At 39.7% G+C, this 21914-nt stretch overlaps 2 protein-coding genes across 4 annotated transcripts; both read right to left on the reverse strand.

Moving 5' to 3' along the window:
• Positions 1 to 5624: 5624 nt before the first annotated feature.
• Positions 5625 to 13078, reverse strand: LOC146553755 (fizzy-related protein homolog). 3 transcript variants are annotated; one of them, XM_085254800.1, is made up of 14 exons: positions 12984 to 13078; positions 12130 to 12202; positions 11535 to 11663; positions 11309 to 11372; positions 10448 to 10578; positions 10260 to 10345; positions 9983 to 10166; positions 9786 to 9851; positions 9183 to 9285; positions 8864 to 9048; positions 8512 to 8745; positions 8122 to 8226; positions 7450 to 7542; positions 5625 to 7331 (listed from the first exon to the last, which is right to left on the reverse strand). In XM_085254800.1, exons 1-14 carry the CDS (start codon positions 13052 to 13054, stop codon positions 7290 to 7292), a joined length of 1566 nt encoding a protein of 521 aa, XP_085110926.1. In that variant the 5' UTR covers positions 13055 to 13078; the 3' UTR covers positions 5625 to 7289. The 3 variants fall into 3 exon arrangements, with proteins under 3 accessions (XP_085110926.1, XP_085110927.1, XP_085110928.1); XM_085254801.1 differs by having other exon boundaries at positions 12887 to 13063; XM_085254802.1 differs by lacking the exon at positions 12984 to 13078 and adding an exon at positions 12385 to 12760.
• Positions 13079 to 15048: 1970 nt separating this feature from the next.
• Positions 15049 to 21592, reverse strand: plekhj1 (pleckstrin homology domain containing, family J member 1). Its single transcript, XM_085254097.1, has 6 exons — positions 21175 to 21592; positions 20933 to 21000; positions 20771 to 20837; positions 18993 to 19083; positions 16880 to 16943; positions 15049 to 16271 (listed from the first exon to the last, which is right to left on the reverse strand). Exons 1-6 carry the CDS (start codon positions 21266 to 21268, stop codon positions 16179 to 16181), a joined length of 477 nt encoding a protein of 158 aa, XP_085110223.1. The 5' UTR covers positions 21269 to 21592; the 3' UTR covers positions 15049 to 16178.
• Between the last annotated feature and the right edge of the window lie 322 nt (positions 21593 to 21914).

Genomic DNA, 21914 nt, shown 5'->3' on the forward strand with positions numbered 1-21914 from the left:
CTAATTATACTGCCAATTAGAAACTTAGAAACATATTAGAAACAATATGTCCTGCATTTACTTAATTTTAAGACCTGCTAAGGACCAGATTTGTTTTTTGTTTTTTTAATTTTAATAAAGAAACTGGATTAGGTGCAATTTTCTTTTTCAACAACTGTACAAATGCTAATGTTTTTCATTGTATAATAGTGTTTTTCTTTCGTTGACAAGCTTAAAGACTGATGGAAATGAAAATGTTCAAATCTTAATGTGTGAGTGTTGTGATCGTTAGGCAGTTTTAACTCACTGGTGTTTCGGCTTTGATTGTTGTGGATGTGTGATGTGGTTTCCAGTGTTTGTGTGGCTGACAACGGTGTTAAGGTTCAGCTTGCAGTGGGGCATGAGCAGCGTTCACCTTCAGGCTAGTTGTTAAAATGTTGATACAGTTCCTGTAATTATGTGCTGTGAGGAGTATGGGGAATTATAACAAAGCTGAAATCTTGTCATAGTTCAAGAAAGAAACAAAACTGGAATCGGGGTACATGTTTGAGGACATGCAGTTAGATTTTACAGTAATGAGCTGCTAGTTGTGATTTGAATAGAAACACTAAGTAAAGGAGTATAATAACAACTAAACATTAGGATTAAGCTACAGTCCCATGGCATGTTTTAGTGCTGTTGTGCTTTATGGTAGGCATACTGTAAAATAACGGTGTTGCCACAATGTACTCTGTTTTTCTGTAATGCTGAAATTCTCATACAATAGCTGATGGGATTTTGCATATGGTATGTATTAATAAACATAAAGTAAGTAAACCCTGTGATGTGAAACAATTAGCAAAAACGAGAAATGCCCGCAGAGAACAATATGCATAAAAGTTTTAAGATTACAGAATTGGTGATGTAGATGGTAAATGAACAGGTTCGTATACAGTGCTTTTCTACTCTACCTGAACACTCAAAGCGCTTCATGCAACTTGCCTCAGTTACCCATTCACACAGGCACGTTTCACTTTGTTTTCTATCTTACATTCACAAACATTCACACTCCAATCGATGCATCACAGAGCAACGTGGGGTTAGTAGCTTGCCGAAGGATATTTGGCATGCAGACTAGACAATCCAGTGATCGAACCACCAACCTTACAATCACCTGCGCTAACCTCCTGAGCTACACTTTTAATAAAAGATGTAGTCTATGGGAAATGCTCTTTTCAACCTTTGCATCCTAATAGTTTCTTAAAAGAAAAGAAGATGTCAAGGTTAGCAGGATGAAACAAAAAAGGAGTCTTGTATCCGTCTTTGAGGACAACCAAATCAAACACAGGTTCCCAGAAGACCTCTCATAGTCCATACTGTAAAACACACCCAACCCACCTAAACATAACATGTTTATCATCTTAGAGACACAGCAGAATGCTTGACAGTCATTTCTGCATTAGAGCAACAGTAAATGCAAATGGCATAAGAGTCAAATTATCCAATTACTCACAGTTTTTGACCTACTTAATAGTTCAGTGTCAGTGAATAGGCTTGTAGGGGTCGAACGTGATTTCAGTTTGCAATCTTTTTTTAAGTTTTGATGTAATATTGTTTGGTTTTGCCGCTGTAATGATTCCAAAACCGAGCAGCTCTCTGAGTCAGCATCAAGCAGCAATGGTCCCGTTTGTCTTCATGCCTCCTCGCGCACCTTATCTGGACCAGAGAAAAACTGCAACGCTCCTCACTGAAGCTATTAAATAAATACATTGGAGCATCCATAATTTTGATCTGCGTAAAAGATTCCATTATACTCACTGTGAATTATATTTTATAATTAATAACTGTTAGTAAACCTCAGCGTAGGCTATTAAGAAGCTTTGACTGTAATTAGACACTATTACCTTTTTATGAGAAAAGGGAGAACTATTATCGTGCAACCAGAATGATTTAAAAACTGCAAAAAATCTTGAGCCCTGCTCATAAGTTTGCATGTTATCAAATCACGTTGACAAGTTAAGTTTCTCGCTCTACTTTCACATGAACTATAAAATACCAAAAATGAGCACAAATTCTCATTTCAGGTTCCCAAAGCACAGTGATGTCTGGAAATTATCTTGTCAGTGTTTTGCCAAAACCCCCGCCTAAAATGTGATATTTACAGTGACATGCAGGGAAAAGGAAGAAACTTTACTTACTGAGGAGCAGTTTATCATCAATCCATCTTTTCTTTTACTTCCTTTATCCAAGTTAAGACCACATGAGGCGAGAGCCTATCCCAACTGTCAGCTGTCATACTCCCTCCGCTGGTCACCGGTCTGATGCAGAGCAGAAGCCTATCCCAGCTGTCATAGCATAAGGTCTATTGCAGGACAAACACATTCATGCTCACCATCTCACCCATGGTCACTTTTGAATCACCAGTTATGGTAACGCCACGCGTGTCTATGGACTGTGGGAGGACGGAGAGAGAACCATCACAGACACGTGGGGGAGCATGTAAACTCCACACAGAAAGGTTTCAAATCCAGGACTTTCTTGCTGTTATTGTCCTAATTTAAACTGTTAAGAAATAAAGATGCTTAAAACTGGCACTTGCTTATTTTAAACAATTTCACTCATTCATTATTTGATTAATATTTTCCATTAAAGAAATCTCGAACGCCAGTCCGAGGATGTTTCCTGAGTCCCCTGAAAAACATTTCATCAAAGTTTTTAGGTTGCTCGATTAAGCTCTCCCCCCCCCCGTGAGATACTGAAATAATAGCATTTTATCTGACGCTCACCATCTGACAGCTGGTCACACTTTACAGGCTGAAGAAAACCATCCTTACCTATCCACCATCATTTTATGGATACCAAAGTTCTGCTGGGGTGACTGACGAGTGTCAGTGGGACATGAGTCACATGAGTGACTCTCTGTGCTCTTTTCCTTCTAACAAAATGACCAAAGAAGAAACCTGGGTGGCTGCAGCTATCACACGAGCTTTGTTCCTTTGATATCCCTGTAAAGACTGCTTATCAATGAAACTCAAGAGTCAAGCTTAGGGAGGAACCTAGGGGAATATCATGTTCGCTGTCTTGTGAGGCTTTGGTTGTATAACGAACCACGCGCTCGGTGCCTCTTGATAGAAACATCAGGAGGTAGGATTATGCATATTAGCGATCTCCCTCTGTTCTCCCCTCTGCTTTCAGGGCTTAATGTTAACATCTGCACAGTGAGCGAGAGCCACAGATGAGCTGGAAGACTGTGCTGAAAGTCTTCCATTCAGATGATATAATGAACTATGCATGTTATTTCGATGACATTATAATGGAGTCTGAAAGGGAGAGAGGCTTGGGCTCTTTGGTGTTGATAGAGCTGAGTCACTTAGGCCTACACTACTTGATTTTCATCACAGAAAAAAAGCAACCACTTCACAAAAAAGACCTTTAATTTTTGAAACCACTCAATTAGCAGTGATATTTTTCTTTCTTTCTTTCTTTCTTTTTTTTTTTTTATCTTTGTTTGTTAAGCCCTACTTATTAATAGTCAAATTCCAACAAAGCTGTGGATCATTTCAGTTTTTTCAAATTAAAATAAAACCAGAGCAACATAATTATTCAACATCAGCCATCATTATTCATGCATTTGGACCCTTCAGCTGTTGTTTACACTGATAAAATCCATTTGCTGTTTGAATGTGTAAGAGGGAGTTTGGATAAGCAACAGGGCACAAGCAGAGGTGTGGGAGCTTTGGGAGGCAGTGAACATTCATTATTTTTCATGCTCTGGGTCAAAACTATGCTTGTGTGGGCTGGGCTGGTAATATGATGAAAATTTGCACACTTCCTGGAAACCAGGTGAGGCCGCGGGATGTTTTCTGGCTGTTAAAAGCTCCCGTTTGAACAAATATGGTTTTAAACTGAGGGTAAAATGAAACCACATGCCCCGTGGGGTTTGTCTGGTCAGATTTTTACCCTTTCCAGAAGCTTGTTATAAAAACAACCAATGCTGTTAATATCAAATTATTCCTCTTTTGAATGTAAGATCTGATCCTTACCTTTGAGGTAGCTTTGTTCAGGTAGATTCTGCTGTATGGTAGCGTCACTGAATCACTCAGTTTGGACCAGCTCATAGGATGGCTCCCTCTGGTGTTCACTTTTAGTTCTGACATAACTACAAGACAAATATGTTGGGAGGTGTTTGGATAAGTGACAAAATAAGTGAAAACCCAAAATAAGAGAGAAAAACACTGAATCAAAACACAAAATCCACAGACACTTTGTTAGGTACAACATTTCAGGTGATTTAAGTGACTGTGGCGTGGTTGTTGGTGCCAGACAGGTTAATGTGAGTATTTCAGAAACTGCTAATCTGCTGGGATTTCTGGTCAGCAGGAGAAGACCACAGTGGTGGCACTCTTCTCATCTAAGAACAGGAAACTGAGATTATATTGCTATAGCTCTATTAAAGTTTTAACTGTCCCGAGGACCTCAACAGCTACAGGCTCTGACATCCCACCTGATGAAGAACCTGGAGCGGCTGGTCCTAGCTCAGCTTCGCCCCCTGATGAGCTCATCACTGGACCGAATTCAGTTTGCCTACCAGCCTGGCACTGGAGTGGATGATGCTGTCATTCACCTCCTACATCATTTAATCTCTCACCTGGAGACCACTGGAAGCACTGTGAGGATTATGTTTTTTGATTTCTCCAGTGCGTTTAAGACCATTCTTCCCTCAGTTCTGAAGGACAAGCTGGAGAACACAGGAGTGGACCATCACCTCAAAACATGGATACTGGAATACCTCACCAATCGACCACAGTATGTGACAACTCGGGGTCTGACAGGGTTGTCTGCAGTATGGGGCCCCACAGGGAACAGTTCTGGCTCCATTCCTCTTCACCATCTACACTGCAGACTCCTCTCACAACTCCACTCAGTGCTTCCTGCAGAAGTTCCCTGATGACTCTGCAATAGTTGGCCTCATCACTGATGGGGTCGACAAGGAATACAGAGTGCTGGCCCAAGGCTTTGTGGACTGGTGCCAGCAGAACTACCTCCAGATCAACACTAGTAAAACCAAGGAGCTGGTGGTAGACTTCCACAGGCACAAACATCCTCCACTGCAACCACTAAACATCCAAGGTATGGACATTGAGGCTGTGGACAGCTACAGGTACCTTGGTGTTCATCTGAACAATAAACTGGACTGGACTCACAATTCAGATGCTCTCTACAGAAAAGGGCAGAGCAGGCTGTACCTGCTGCAGAGGTCTTTTGGAGTGAAGGCCCGGACCTTCTATGACTCTGTGGTGGCCTCAGCCATCTTTTACGGTGTGGTCTGCTGGAGTAGCAACGGGCCAACTCTGTTCTAGGATGCCCTCTGGACCCAGTGGAGGTGGTGAGTGACAGGAGAACGGCGGCTAAGCTGTCATCCCTGATGGACAACATCTCCCACCCCATGCAGGAGACTCTGATAGCACTGAGAAGCTCCTTCAGTGGCAGACTGCGGCACCCACGACGTGGGACGGAAAGATTTCGCAGGCATTTCCTTGCTGCTACTGTCGGACTCTACAACATGGTCTTTGCAGATGACCCCACACACACACACATCCCATACACAATTTTAAATTTCACTCCGTCTCTCCGATGTGCAATAGTACCAAGTGCAATCTTCCCAATATAAGAAAGTATTTTATTCTATTTTTACTGCTCTTGTACTTTGTGCCATGACCAAAAAATTTCCCACATGTGGGACTAAAAAGGTTTAATTTATCTGTTTTAACTGTAAAACGGTTTGAAAATGTTCACATCTCAGTTTAGAAACCAGAATCAAAATATTTTGTTCTCTAAAAATTATATGATAAATAAATTCATATAAAGGATTCTTCTCCAAATGTAACCAAACGTGTAATAACTGAGAATACCTGCAAACTAAAGACACCCTTTAGTTTAAACAGATGAATGTTTGGTTGGAGCACAAAGCAGGAACGTAAAGTATTACTAACAACTTGAGGAGTAGTTACAGTCCAATAAAACAGCACTAAGTTACAAGATATGGCAATTTAATTGTTGTTCATGTTCCAGTACAGAAATATTTTTTTCTTTTTTAAACATTCTTTCAATAACTGAAGTTGCCAGCGTTGTCTTTAAGTGACATTAAAATTTAGAGTTGACCGTCAGCTCCCTTCAGACAACCTCGCTAAGCAAACCTTTTCACTCTGTACTCTAAACTTTCACAAGACAAATAAATAGCGCTTGTTCAAAGGTAGGTGACTGAAACATTCAAAGAAAACGTGGCAGAGGATATGAAATATTTCTCCAGATTAAAAAACAAAGTTCAACAGCATGACTGCCTGACACAGAAGAAGTTTGAAGTAGCAAAAAAATGAGCGCCCCAAGCTTGAATATGTTACAGACATAGCACAAAGCAGAAGTTCTTTACACAGCAGCATTTCACCATCTGGTTTAATCACAAATGTTTTTACTGTGCGCTAGCGGTTGCTGTAAACTACAATGATAAGCCAAAGCTATTTCCTTTTAATTTTCCTTGGCTTGCTTTTCAATTAGGAAAAGATAATCTCCCAAAAACAAATTGTTTTGGGGAGATAATGAAGTAATGCTTGCCATGTTTGATTATTATTTTCAATAACTAAAATAAAAATGTCATTTTTCTTAAAAAACAAAAACAAGAGAGATCAGGCTCTTTCACTGAATCCTTGTTAACTATTAGCAAAATGGCACAAGATTATGAATCTTTTCATCAGTGTACACGAAACATTATTGCCCCTCAGGAAAAGGTAACGCAAGCTTGGAATTTTTTTCTGCAAACCTGAACAAAATCAAACTTGCTCCACAGATCAGACCAAAAAACTGCAGTTATGCACATGAAATTAAGTCAACCAGCCTTTGCAGCAAATACGTCGATAACATATGTTAAAAATGTAAAAAAAAAAAAAAAAAAAGGAGGAGGAGCAAAAAAACATACAAACAACAAAGAAACTAAACAAAAACAGAAAATAAATAAACGATCACAAGGATAAACTCAATATTTGGCAGGTATGCACAACGTCTGTTTGCAGACACGGGGAGATAAAGGCCCCGAAACTGGAGGCGGCAGTGGCTCCATCATTCAGGAGGAAGTGGAATACTGTGTGCATCTCTTCTACCCTCGATACTCGGTCTATGTGTCTCCTCTCATCTCATCTTCTGCTACAACTTAACTAAGGCCAGTCGAGGAGGACCTCTGCAGAGTACTGAGGAGAGTGTTCAAAGAGGCCCCATTTACACCAGGAGACATGCAAAGACAAATTCCTTTCCTGTTTTTATTCCCCGTACAGTGCAGACTACCGGATCCTGGTGAAGAGGTTTAACACAGAGACTGATTCCTGAAAGAAGGAAGGTGGACGTTAGACAGAGACCACTACAAAAATAACACGCAGGTGATGAAAACTGCATTCAAGGAAGCCCAACACAGAGAAAGTGAGAAATGGGAAGAAAACATGCCTTGGTGGATCTCATCTTGCTAAAGACGTTCCAGAACCTCAGAGTTTCATCTCCAGCCCCCGTCACGATGGCCTCCCCATCAGGTGACATAGCCTGCATGCAAGTTATTATTAAACACTGAATATGCACCACTATAACAGCTACATCATTTGCTCTGGGATTAATAAAGTATTCTGATTCTGATGTAATTACAGGAATCTGAAGTGGGCACAGGAAGGATTTTATCATTTTAGTTTGCTTTAAGTGTAATTATTTATTAAAATATAATTTTTATACTCCTATCTAAAGTTCACTATATTTGCTTTCAGCACATAAAATATTAATTAACATCCTTCTTAAGTTTACATGTGCATTCCTATGTATTAATTGTTGGTGTAAAGCCAAAGTGATGCACAGAAATCACTCACAACAGCACTTACACAAAACATCAGAAAGAGGTAGAAAATGTCAGTTTGACTCATTTTTTTATTTTTGAGAAGCTCTGTGTCAGTGTCACCCTTTTACCCTGGGATATCTAACAGCGACACTTCTTAAAGGGTCAGTCAGTGAGTCTAGTTTTATAGGATCATTTCCTTACACTTTTTTTTCTGTGACTATTTATTTCTGCTTTACAGTTTTATTTTAAGTTAAGATTATCTTTAATTTAGTTATAAAGGAAAAAAATATACTGACCAGGTAAAGTACTCTATAGGAATGCCCCGTAAGCTTGGCCACTTGAGTTAGAGACGGATACTTCCACACGAGGATCTGGTTCTGGGAATAACCGTGCGTGCTGACCTGCAGAGGAGGAACAGTTTTTTCCACTTATTTAGCTGGCAGGTTTGTCTACCATCGGATAAAAATCAACAATTCCACATCACTGCTTCCATCGTATTTTCCAGCCAAAAACACACGCACAAAAGAGAAAAATAAATAAAAACTGAGTTGAATGCTACTGAATAGCAAAAAAACTCCTCACCAACAGCCCTAAAATTAACCTTGGTGTATGTCCGTATTTAAGAGCAGATGCATGTATTCTATTTCACAGGAGCAGAGTGCAGTCAAAGACATGGGGTGTCTCACCAGTTCATTAGTGTGCTTGGACCAGGCCAGGTTGCAGACCTGAGAGCCGGTGTCTGTGCACTGCAGAGGCTGGCCAGTCAGAGTGTTCCAAAAGCGGATGCAGCGATCGGCTGTGCCTCCTCCAGAGGCCAACAGGCCGTGTTGGTGAGGAGACCAGGCGATGGCCTTCACTGCAGCTAAGTGCTCCGTGTACTGCTGCACTGGGAGGACACTTGAGTGGTTCCACACGAGTAACTGCAGACAGCAGGTTGCAATAACAAGAGGACAGAAAATTTTTGGCGTTTTTTATAAAAAAGGGACCCCAATAAAAATGTGGCACAGACAAAGGCATTGGGCGAGATTCTCTGCATACCTTGTTATCATTTCCACCCGAGGCTAGAAGCTGGTGGTCTGTGCTCCACTTGAGCCCGCAGACTTCCTGTCTGTGTCCTTGGAGCCGACGTTCTGACTGGAGAGGCGGTGCCCTGATGTCCCGCTGCAGGATCACCCGATCACGACTCCCAGACGACAGCTGGTCGGCATTCCATGCTAGAGCACCTAGAAGCAGGGAATGACGACCAGGGGAGATGATTCACCGATCATGAATGAGAGATGTTGCTAAACAACTGTTTGAAAATAAGTGAAGCTTGAATGACTGTCTCTGCCTTCATTTCCATAGACTTTCAACTTACCCACTCTGGCTGTGTGTCCTTCTAGCACAGAGAGCTTCTTCCCTGCTGCTGCATCCCAGATTTGTACATAGCCTTTGTGGGTGCCTACAGCTACCAGGTTACCCTAAAAACAGACAGCACACTTTGAAGATGACACTGGCAAGTAGGAGTCTAATCTTACAATGGCACAAAAACAGGAGCAAGTGCAAATACCCTCAAGCCTTTTCTTAGTTACAGCACAGGTTAAAAGCCTGAAATCATAAATAAGCTTGAATTTCTTTGAAATATCCAGACATACTCTTGTTTCATGGCAGACCTTCAAAGTGAACCAATAATGCTTTTCCTTACTTTCTGTCATATATTTCATATATACCGTTGTGATGGTGAATTCTCAACCTTGCATAAACATATCCAAAGAATCGATAATTAAAGTCATATTTTTAAAAAACAATAACTATGAGCCCAAACCTCAGGCTGTAGAGTGCTCTGAACACTCAGTTTCTGGCAGTTTTTCTGCTTTCAGAAACTGTAAAAAAAGGCCAGCTGTGCAGGCTTTATTACAGCATTGTTTAAAGTCCTGGACGAGAGCTTGCAAAGACAAGAATCAATGAAAGAAAAACACACCCTCTCTGACCAGCCCACTGACGTCACAGAGTCTCCTTCTACAGAAAGGTCACAAAGACGAGTCACCTAAAGTTTCGAAAAGTGCCAGACAAAGGAGACAGATTAATACGAATGTACCAGGAGGTAGTTCAATTATGTCTTTTTCATTAAGTATGACACACTATCACAGGTTTTCTCAGCTAACATGTCACACACACCTGGCTGGTACAGGCACTCCACAAGTAGACACAGGTACCCAGTCCCACACTGAGCACATTCAGAGAGGACCAGTCCACTAGGTTAAGGTAGAAATCATCTTGAAGCTCTGGAGCATCCAGAACTTTGAAAGGTATTTTAGAAATCTTGCGTGTTGGTTTTCGTGGCGATCGAAGAAGTTTCTGACTGTAAAGCCCAATAACATGTAAGCAACACAGTCAATTTTTCTCCCCATATTAAGAAATGGCACTTTCACGTTTAGCTGGAAAATTTAATTACCTGTTACTACTGACGGGTGATAGTGAATAGGGAGAGACTGTGTTTCCATCCTCGTCGGGAAGAGCTCTCTTGGTACTTACAGAATACTACAACAATCAAACAGATTATTTCTAACGCAGACAAAACCCACCGTAAAACAAAAAACACTTAGCCAGTTACAAAAACATTATTATTTTTTTTTTTTTTACACTAAAAAGGCTCCTCTTGGCAGGCGTAGATGGCTGCAAGCGACGATCTTCTGACTGGGGGTCCTGGACTTTCTCAATGCCTGCTCCTAGTAGCTCATTTTTCAGCAGAGCTGAGTAAGCCAGACCGTCCGCTGAAGACAAAGGAACAGACAGAGGGGAAATCAAACCAGGCTGTCGAAATGATTAACTTCAAACCCTGTGCTCCCTTTGCAGTTTCTCAGCTCTCGCTCACATCTCTGAAGATCAGGGAGAATTTTCCACTAAGCTTTGTTTAGCCCTTATCTGCAGTCTCCATAAGCCTGCCCAGGCTTAGTAAACAAGAGAAGGTCAAATTATCAAGTTTGACTGGAGCAGAAAGAGATACCTGTGGAAATGAACTGAAAATGGATAAAACTCACACCTAAAGCACATCTACAACACAGAAAAACATATTTCACTTGGGGATGGGAAAGCGAGTAACTCATAATACATGACTATCATGATAATTATTCAGTAACTAAATATCATGATAAAATATAGGCTAAAGTTTTTTTTCATCATCTTTTATCCATTACGATAGCCTTGAAAAACAAAAAACAAAAACACACACCTAAGTGTGACATATAACCAACCTTATTTTGAGCAAATTTACAGCACCATTAAGAGCTTTCACTCTAATACTAAAGTCTGAATGAACAAACACAGGGGTGAAACTAAATTCCAACTACACAAACATTCAGACAGAAGCTAAAGTAAAGAAAACTGAACACAAAGAAAATGCAAAAACAGATTTTGTCTCATTCACAATTTAAATGCTTGTGACAAGAGAGGTGCAGGTGGAAACACAGTTTGTCATCATTCAAGAGAAAAGCAATGGATTACCTTTGTTGCTGTCAGTGGTGCCATCTTTGGTTTTCCTATTTTGATTGTGCGACTTTTCAATTTCCTGTGTTAAAATAATCATAATCAATAAATGATCACTCTCAACCAATTCTGTAAACTTAAGTATTAGAAAAAACAAAGCAAACACTTTAATCTTGAGAGCATTGTTCTTTTGGTAGGACAGGCAGAAGAGTGCTTGGTGTATTTGCTGTTGTGGCAGACTCACATTAATGCGATGGAAGTTGACACTCCAGTTGGCTCCAGCCCGGGAGGGAATGAAGCGATCACCATGCTTGCTAGGAGAGGACAGGGGGGAGCTGGTGGGTGTCAGAGATCGCACTGCTCCTAGAGCTTTCTGCACAAGGGAAAAGAGAAGACAGCATTGTGGGTTTTTTTTTTTTTAACTCTACGGCAAACAAACAGGCCTCGGAGTGGATTTGAAAACTCAATAACGGAACAGGAACATAATTTAGATGGCAGATGGTGTGTTTTTTTGAGGTGATAACAACAGGAGGCAACATTCACAAAAGCCAGTCTTTTGGCCAGTAAGGTCTTGTTTTTACTCAACAGTGGTGACAGTGTCAATAGACTGCCATGTGAAACCATTTTTCCCTTATAATACATGGAAAGCACTGCCCTCATGTCCCTCCTGGGAGGGGATATCATCATTTAAAAATTAAGACAATGACCTTATTCAAGATTACTTGCAGATTTGACTAGTCTTAATTAGACAGCAGAATTAGCTTTTGTTCAGAGGATGAACATTACTTTACATACAAGGAATCAGACAGAATAGACAAAAAAAACTTGTTTTTACTTACAATGGGACTTGCATTCTCATTTTGGATATTGATCTGTCTGAGGAGCCTGCACTCATAGTCCTGATCCATGATCCTGAGAACAGGACAAGACCACAATAAAGTTCATTCACAAGATGCGTTCATTGACGATGTGTTTATTCTATATAGGAAATGGCACCGTGTATAAGCTACCTGTCAAACATCGGCATACACGGTGTATTTGTTGTTAGATAAATAAACCCGTTATTCAACTGATTTAAAACGCTTTGAACTTACCGTTTATCAAACGACAATGCTAAGAGTCACCGACATGGAGCAGTAATCCCCAGAGGAACTGCTTTGTATTGATCAATGAGGCAATAAAGCTACATTAAAACCCTCCGGAAGAATTACAAAGATAAACCAATCAATAGTTAAAATGTAGAGTTTTTTGGTTTCATTCCATCTCCAACTAACTAACTAACTAACCAACCAACCAACCACCGACGTGTAATTAAATGACATACCAGTACCTATGATCAGCTGCGACTGTGGACTCTGACATGCTAACAGCACTTAAATTATCTTTATGAAAACCTTAGTCTTGTAACTTTGAAACGCAACCCAACAGCAGTCATTTACTTGCATATCCCACAAAGCGAAATACTGCTATCTCTGGTGATTATCGCTGAAATACGAATAAAGAAAATCTAAATAATCCAACGACCCAGCACAGAAAGCTAGGCTAATGCTAACGCTAGCTCAGCTGTGTAAGACAATTTATCGTATTAGCACCTACCTTTCCCCCAGTAAACGCTTCCCCCCGTATGCACTGTTAATTTGGTTCTCGTAGTGTTTTCTAACTCAGTTCAAATGTGTTGTTTTGTGCTTTTTACCCGTAAAATCGACACACACAGAATACAAATGTTTTCTTTTGCCGAGCATTCAATTTAGGCTCGCTAAGCATCACGGGAAGTGCGTGACGTCGCTGTTTTTGAAACACACATTTTCCGTTGTTAAGGAAACGTGTCCGACTCGACTGAACGCTGTCGGTAAAACCTGACCTCTGGGTTTAACCGGCAACCGAGGCTAAACAAGATTATAGTCTCACCAGTTTATAGTCAAAGATTTAGCACAGGTTTCAAAATGAATAGCAGTTCAGGTCATGCCACAGAGAACAGAATCTCAAATGCAACAAAAATGCGATTAAAAAACATACATTTTACTTTCTTACATTGTGGATTCATGTTTGAGCATCAGCGTTGATACTAAAATTTATTTTATTTCCACTTTCAACGGTGATGTATTTGCACGATAGTTAAAAAAACAATATGACAAAACATCAAACACCATTTAGTGAACAAAAAGGTTTAATTCAATATACTCAATAAATAATTATTTATATAATGTGTGTGTTTCCAGAGGCCTGTACTACAAAGCCAGTATCTTTCCATTGTCTGGTTTTTACTCACCTTAACAACAAAAGAGATGATATATTTGTAAAGTTTAGACTGGCAAAGTGAAGCTTATATAACCTTTATCTATCCAGATAAAACGTCCCATTGGCATTAAAAATATACTTTTTTGTAAGAGAGATCTGGCCAAGAGGGCAGCAGAAATTAAAACAAATATAACACAGTTGTATAAAAATATTTTCAGTGGTTGAAAAAGGACTGCATTAATTACAATGTATAATGCAGTCATAAAGATACCAGCAAAAACCATATTCTCTTTTTTTATTCATAACTCTTTCATAAATGCTGTTGACTACTGTCTGTTTACAAGTATAAACCATTACACACACACACACACACACACACACACACACACACACACACACACACACACAACAAAACACAGAAACATCAGAAATCACTTTCTGGCAGTTCTTGACTGTCTAATAATCCCGACTGTGTAAGTTGACAGACTAATCAATATCACCATTTAAGGGATGGTACAATCAGGATTATAATTATGAATGAGTATTTCAATATAGTAATGCTTGAAGGACAGTTTTAGATTTCATTCTTTCAGGCGTGTCCTCTGTGGTCTCTTACTAAAGAATAAATTCATGCAGACCTCTGACTGTGAAGGACAAGAACAGTCACGCGCATCAAAAATAAAGAATTCTGTGCCTAAATAATGAGTTGTGTGATAATTATGCATTTGTAAATTTATTTACAAATTTATTTTTAATTATTTTATTTGTTTAAACATTACTAAAGTAATTTATTATTTAATTAAAAATAAAATATTTCAAATATTTCCATATCCTGACAACTGTCAGGCATGGTGGTGGAGGGCTGATGATTTAGCGTTGTTTTGTACCCACAAAGGACATTACTGGCACAAGTTTTGCAGAGTCCAGTGAAAATCACATAAAAATGAAAACTTGCTTTGAGACTCTGCTAAAAACAACAACAACAAAAATAAAAAAACCAACCTGTCTGCTGTGCTGATGTTGCATGCCTCTTCTCACTTCATTGACTTTTTGAAGCCTCAGCTCCCTGTTCACAACTCCTCCTTTGCTGGTGTGTGGATTCAAACATCAAAATGACAAAGGAAATTGTGTCGTTTGATAACAGAAATTGGCTTATGGAAAATTGATACACAGGCACTTCTTTACACCAGGGAAATACGAAAGCTCAGTCTCTCGCCTTAGCTGAAATTATTTGCCTTCAGCATCAACTTTCCTTTTTGTTTCATTTTGTGTATTTGTAGTAGCAGTGGAGGTGTGCCTGTCTGTTTAGTTTAGTGTGTGCACAGGGGCTCCAGCTGCACCCTGGCAGGCCAAAATGTATTAAGAACCTATAGAACCTAAGCTACAGACTATTTACAAGAGCTGGATGTAGCCACCGACACACATTACATTTTGTGTGTGCGTGCGCGTGTGTGCGTGTATGTGTGTTATCAAATGCTTTCACTTTTGGTTGACAGATGACACACTGGATGAATTTAAAATTTCTTTCAAATGGCTTTATTAGTATAAAAAAGAGATGCCAGTGAAGCAGATGTTGTTAACTAAAAACAAAAGTTCTATGTGCAAAACATTTAAAATGAAGATACATTCAATGACATGCAATTACAGAGAGACTCTTGAAAAACAAAGATTTCGCTAATTTGAAAGATGCAAAAAAGTCTTACAGGAAACTTGAGTTGAGAGCAAAATGTCAGCTCTCGTTTTCACAAATATTCACGTGATTTGTTTATTTTTATTTCCTGAATCATGCCAAGAGCCTGGTTTTTAAACACATGGTTCAACAGCTTACATAAAGGGATCTGAATCAAAGTGCCACAGAAAAGGTACAGTAGGCTGATCAAGTACGATAGTTGTAATAAAAGAAACAACCCTCAACACCCAATAACTGTGCAAAAGTATTGTCTCAAACACTAAAGGAATCTAACAATGAGGCATAACATGATAAATACACATCTGGACAGCTTTGCCTTTTTCACAGACACTAAGTAAAATATGTGGCTCAACTCAGCAGCTCAAAAGACTCAAAAACAGTTCAAATCAGAGCAGGAATACTGCCAAAGGTTTTCTAAATCAGGCACGCTATCAACTGTAAGCTTCTTTTAAAAGGCTCCATTAAAACAATGGTTTACGTGTTAATATGTCCTCAAATTAGATATTTTGAACATAGTTCTACTCACATTACTAATAGTCCTGAATGAAAGTCGCTCTTGAAATCACATTGTCTGAATGTATAGCATCAACAGTAGAAAACATAAAATGTTTATACAGGGAACTGATTAACTGGGCCAGAAGTCTAAAAATGACACAGAAAAGGCAAATGAGAATGCCCCGAAATCACAAATATGATAGTGTTGACTTAACCAAAGCATTGCGTTGCTTGTAATGACTGACAAAGACGCAGCAGGACTAAACTGAGGATGGCTTTACATTACCTAAGACACCTGCATAGGTCTGAGGCAACCCGAGATATAATAAATGCAGCGCAGTAGAGCTCTAAGGAGCAAGATTGTGGGCGATAACGCTGTGGTTTTCAAACCAGTGTGGAGTGATGCTGGAATGGCAGAGTGAACTAATCAAAATAAAACATAGAATGTGAACACAGGACGCTGGTCTACAGGGAGGAGGTATCTCTAGCCACAAGCGGCCGACCGTTGCTGACCTGGAAACGAGCTTCATCGGATATACCATACTGCTCCAAGGGGTCCTGTGGAGAAAGCAGGCAGTGAGTAAAACAGTGTACAGGGAAAATTAGCTGTTACTGAAGCAGAAGCAGAGTTTATATGAAATGTTTACTTCAGCAAAATCAGACTCAAAGAACCAAACAAATAGAAAAGCACTCAAACCTAGAGGTCAGAAAGCCTGGCTTTTACTTAGAGATTTTTGAGATCTCCAGAGGTTAGTGGGATTTCAGCTGCGGCTCACACTGCAATGAATAATTATATGCACAATCAAATGTACAACACGAGGAGAAAAGCTTTTGCAGCCTGTCTCATCCCGAGTAACTAGGAAATTGTTTCTAGAGAGACACATTGCTAATTGAGCTTTCTCTGGCATGTTTCGTTGTGCGCTTTGAGAGTCATCATGAAATTCCACAGTGTTGTTTACATGAATCTTAGCAGCCGAGAGAGCTCAGCATTGCCGAGCAAAACCAAAACCATCCCCCTTCATTAATCTACCAGTCTGTCTGCTATTGATGATGATAATATGAACTCCAAACCGCACTGTAACCATCCCACAGTATGAACGCTGCTGATTAGAAGCACCATCTGTGTGGCATTTAGCGCACTGGCGTGCTGCTGCGAGGGGTCTCACCTTCCCTGTGAGCCTGTGGATTTCTGTTCGATAGAATATAAGATTCTTCCTCATGAACTCGTAACTGCAAGAGATTAGACAACAAATGAACTTGACATTTAGGGAGAAATAATGTTAGACAAATACAGTAAAGATCAGAGCTGCAACTCAGCTTGTAACATTAAACACAGTCACAGGAACTTCCTCTGGAGCAAGGATCGACTTAAAATGTTCTGTAGAGGAACATTTTAATTGTTTGTTGCTCGTTGACAGGTAGCTGGGCCATGCTAGCTACGTTACGCAAGCTCAGGGTTTCCACCAGTGCGTTACAAACCCGGCAGTCTGCCTGGCCTCGGCTGACCTCCTGTCAGCTCTAAGCACAATGAATTTTACACTCCGCTACCAAGATGGACAACTATTTATTTTCAATACATCTGTCTTGCAGAGACACAGTTTTTCATAGCTGATTTTGTAGTATTTTTATAGCTCATCTTATTAATATAGTTACTATTATTATTATTACTGTTACTATAAAAAATGCTTAAATAAAAAAGTTAAATAAAAGTTAAAAGTGGAATAAAGAACAAATGTTTTTGTTTCATACCATTTACCTGTTCAGCTGATCTGTGTCTACTTCTTGTCCACTAATAAAATCTCTTATTGGTTTATGTAAACAAGCTAAAATATGAATGGGTGCTCTTTTGCTAGGCTTCTTACTGATTTTAGCAGACAGCATCATATGACCCCTATCCTGGCTTCTTTCTGCTTGCTTCCTCTATGGTTTAAATCTGATTTTAGGATTTTACTGATTAGCTCATCCTTGTCTGGGTTCATAGCAGAACTACTGACCCCGTATAAGCTTGCTCACAGCCTTAGATCCTGTAATGACCTTCTTGAAGACAGCAGGCTTACAGAATCACTTCCTCTTTCTTTTTATAGACTTGCTTCTAAGTCAATCCTTGCTCCAGTAGTTCATTCATTTTATTCACATTTTTAGTCTTTTTTGAATATATATGTGTGTATTTATGTGACTTTAATGGCTGTGTACCCCTGGCTGTCAATGCACTTTGTAAACTGTGTTATATTAAAATAACAATACACTATAAAAATATAGTGTATTACTGTTATTATGATGATTATTATTTGTGAGAAATGGACTCTGCGGGTCTCTCTGTCTCCCATCTTCTCTCCGCCTGTCTGCTCACATGAAGCCCAGCAGGTCTGTCTGAGCTACCACTCAATTAGCAGTTAGCAGATACATTAATCAAGCACAATATTAAATGTGCCCGACGCCACAGCTGCCAGGTCTGACAATTTTTCCGGCAGACTCACTGAAGCCCAAAGGAGAAGTTAGAGCGCTATGATCCTCCTCAGATATCCTCTGCTGTTTGGGAGTATTATGCATTCCCAGTAAGCTTTAAAACAATATGTCAGAGCTGTTATGGATCAGACTGAAGCCGTTTAACACTCACATTTCTAACACTGTGCCTCTGAAAACAGCAAAATCATTCATTTGTGACAGTTTCACCCATGTGAGTCTGTTACTCTGTTACTATGTGAGGTGTCACTTGTTCTACCCACACTGTTCAAATGGCATAGATGTGTAAGCATATTCAGCTGTACAGAACACAGCTTTTCATTATTTGGTTATTAAGTTAGAAAACACATACAAAATGCTCTTCTTTTAGACTTTATGAGCATATGTAGTCAGTACAGCTCTGTGTTTTTAAATACGTAATATAGCAAATTAAACAATTACAAAAAACAAAACTACTCACTGTGGGGGGTTAAGGGTTTTACTTTTTTTGTCTTGACCATCACCACCTGCACCATGCTTAGTTTGAACTTCAGCAGATCATCATGACTGTGTTTACTTGGCTAACTCCAATGAGTTTCTATCACGTGATTGGCTGATTAAATATTTGCTTTAAAGATCAGTTTAACAGGTGTAACTATTGGAGTATGCAGTGAGTGTGTTCTGACCTTTATGGGATATTATTTGATACCCGGTCAAAAAAATACATTTGGTTTAAAAGTTACGTTTTTCTCCATTTATTAATCACTTATTGACGGCTGTAAGTGTCTGTAAGCTTCTGTGCTTCCTGGAAAAAGAAAGAAGAAAAGTCAGTCCTACCTTGCTTTGATAATGGAGTCTATCCACTCGGCACACTGCTCTTCAGTATCACATTCAAACACATATTTCCTCTCTGCTTCATCCAGAAATGCTACAGCAAACAGAGGCCATTAGAGATCAGAAACACATGAAGGAAACAAGCAGAAACAGCAGAGCACCAGTGAGAAAGTGAAATATACAGTTAGGTCAATATGGTTTTGTAGTTTTGCTTCTATATACCACCACGGTTCATTCTGCATCAAACTATTACAATATTACAGAAGTGCAGACTTTAGCTTTAACTCAATGTAGTTAACAAAAGTAATGAACTGATTGTTTAGGTATTACAACCATTTCTTACACAGTCAAACACCTGACTGCCAGTTTCATGACCAGGTGTTTCCTGTTTCCTTGTTCAATGACAAGATAAAAAGTATGGAGTTGATTCCAGATGATGTTGATGAAGGCGCAGGAGGCCGAATAACCAAAATAAACCTAAATGAGAGACAACAACAACAACTGTAGGAACAGCCAAATGAGCAATCTGGTGCATTCTTAAAAAGGAAGAAGAAATGCACTGGCCAACTCAACAACATCAAAGTCTAGAATGAAGAGACACCTTCATGAATGGAAATGCTGAGAGTTTACAACAAGGTGCAAACCACTGGTTACATTCAAGAAAAGGAAGGCCAGATTAGACTTTTTCAGAAAACATCTAACAGAGTCTGGACAGATCAAACCAAGATGAACTTGTACCAGGATGATGGAAGGAGAAAAGTACAGAGAAGGAAAGACACAGCTCATGATCGGAGGCATCACACATTATCTGTCATACATGGGCATTATATGGCTGCCAGTGGAACCGGATCACTAATATTTATTTTCCCTCCAAAGCGACGAAGTATGTAATCGGTACCATTTGTCTGTCTGCTTGTTAGCAGTTTAGTGTCCACAGTTTTCATGATATAATTTTCACATTTGGTGTGATGGTAGATACCAATACAGCTCGAGGTGATTTCATTTTAGTGAGAATTGTGTCAATGTTAAAGTCACACAGAATATGAAAAAAAAGCTGTAAACTTTATATCATCCACAATTTTTTTAATGGATTGTCTTCAAATTTCACAACAAGAAACTAGACCATGGGGTAAATTAAAACTAGGTTGGCTAAGCATTTGACCTTTATCTTCATTTCTAGCACCCAAGGTCAAAGTTGACCTTGAAAACCATTTTAAAGAAATTATATTGAGTAATATATCATATGAAAGCACATGGAGAGACCAGTACAACACACTTTCAATTTTCTCAATACGACACCCGATGATGTCACAATGATGCCATTAACAGGTTGATGTCAGCATGTTGTAATAAAGACATCATAAAATATAACAGTTTTAGCACAGCCCTTGCTCTTCGGCGGGAGTTGCACTCTGTGACTGCTGATAGAAATATGAGCAAAAGCAACTCAAGAGTTTTTTAAACCAAAGAAATGGGATCGTCTTCAACTGAAGTTGGTCACCCGATCTCAACCCAAAACTAGTAACTAAAGGTGGCTGCAACAAAGACCAGCACAGAGGGTTACAGTTTATAAAAATGGTTGTAACTCCTAAAGAGGTAATGTGATATTGTTGTTATAGCCCTTGAATAAAAGCTGGGAGTCTGCGCTTCAAAGGCATGTTCATTGTTTGATGTAAAAACCACTGGGGTTGTGTACAGAGGCAGAACTACCAAAAACAAATCGGTCACTTATAGACTTACAGTCACTCCTAACTGTACCTCTAAAGGATGCTGAAGCTTACCAATAGAGAAAGTCTGGCTGTCCTCCCTCTCCACCCTACACTGCTCCAGCAGCAAAGCTCCAATTGGCTGCCAAATAAACACTCAGTTAATTTTGACCCCACTTTTGAAAAAAAATGTATTCAATTTATCACAGAAAATGCTGTGACAACAAGCATACTGACCTCTTCCTCATCAGTCCGGAAATAAAAGAGGAAGTTGACGACAAGTTTCACTAGCCTCTTCTTTACAACTGCAAGGCCACAAAAGGGAAGTTAGACAGACAAACTCGTCTCTACAACAAACACAAAGCAGCCCAGCTGTCGCATGAAGTACACAGAGAGAGATATGTCTAATATCTGATGCTGACATTAGCTGCTGTGCCCAAATACACGAAACGGAAGTGCGTCTGAATGATTGTCCTTACCGTCTCCTTTCTTGGGACCTCTCATCCCCAGTTCAGCTGCTCTCTCCGAGGGCTGGCGGCTCAGTAACACCAGCTCCTTCTCGTTGAAACGCATCGCGGACACACACAAACACTCACAGGCTTGACAAACAGACGGACACACGCAGGTACACGGATGCTAAAGAGGACCCGTACCCCCAGTCGAAAGCATAACACAGGAGTTAGCTAACGGTAGTACGGTGCAAAAACTATACTGTATACACCGCTGAGTCCACGTCGCTGCTTCGTTATCTAACGTCCCCGAAACCTGTCGGACTGCGTTTGATCATTTCTGAGGGTCAACTGAAAACAACAGCTCTGGACTTCATGTCACACACCCACACCTCTAGTAGTAATGACACTCCTCTCTGCTAAGGTTGTCTTCTTCCTCTTCTTCGTCAGGCGCGTTACTGCCCTCTGCAGGTCAAAAATGGCTCCTTTGCTCTGTGCCCTTTCTTCTTGATATTTACAATTGAACATGTGTATATATTAGTGCTATTTCTTACATTTGTAAACTTTGTAATGTATTATATTATTTCATTACTTTAGTCTGTTACTGTTATTGTCTTGGAGCAACTGAAACCCATATAATTTCGTTAAGGATTATTAAAGTATTCTGATTCTGATTCTCTGCTGGTATTACAAATGTATTTGTAATGTCTTTCTAATACTAGAGGTCAGCGGAGAATGGCCAAGCTGGTTCAAACTGTCAGGAAGGCAAC

This window comes from Mchenga conophoros, linkage group LG18 (genome assembly GCF_057382185.1).
Source record: "Mchenga conophoros isolate Kocher_MC1m ecotype Shallow Benthic linkage group LG18, M_conophoros_male_GT1.1, whole genome shotgun sequence".
In the NCBI taxonomy this organism is placed as follows: domain Eukaryota; kingdom Metazoa; phylum Chordata; class Actinopteri; order Cichliformes; family Cichlidae; genus Mchenga; species Mchenga conophoros.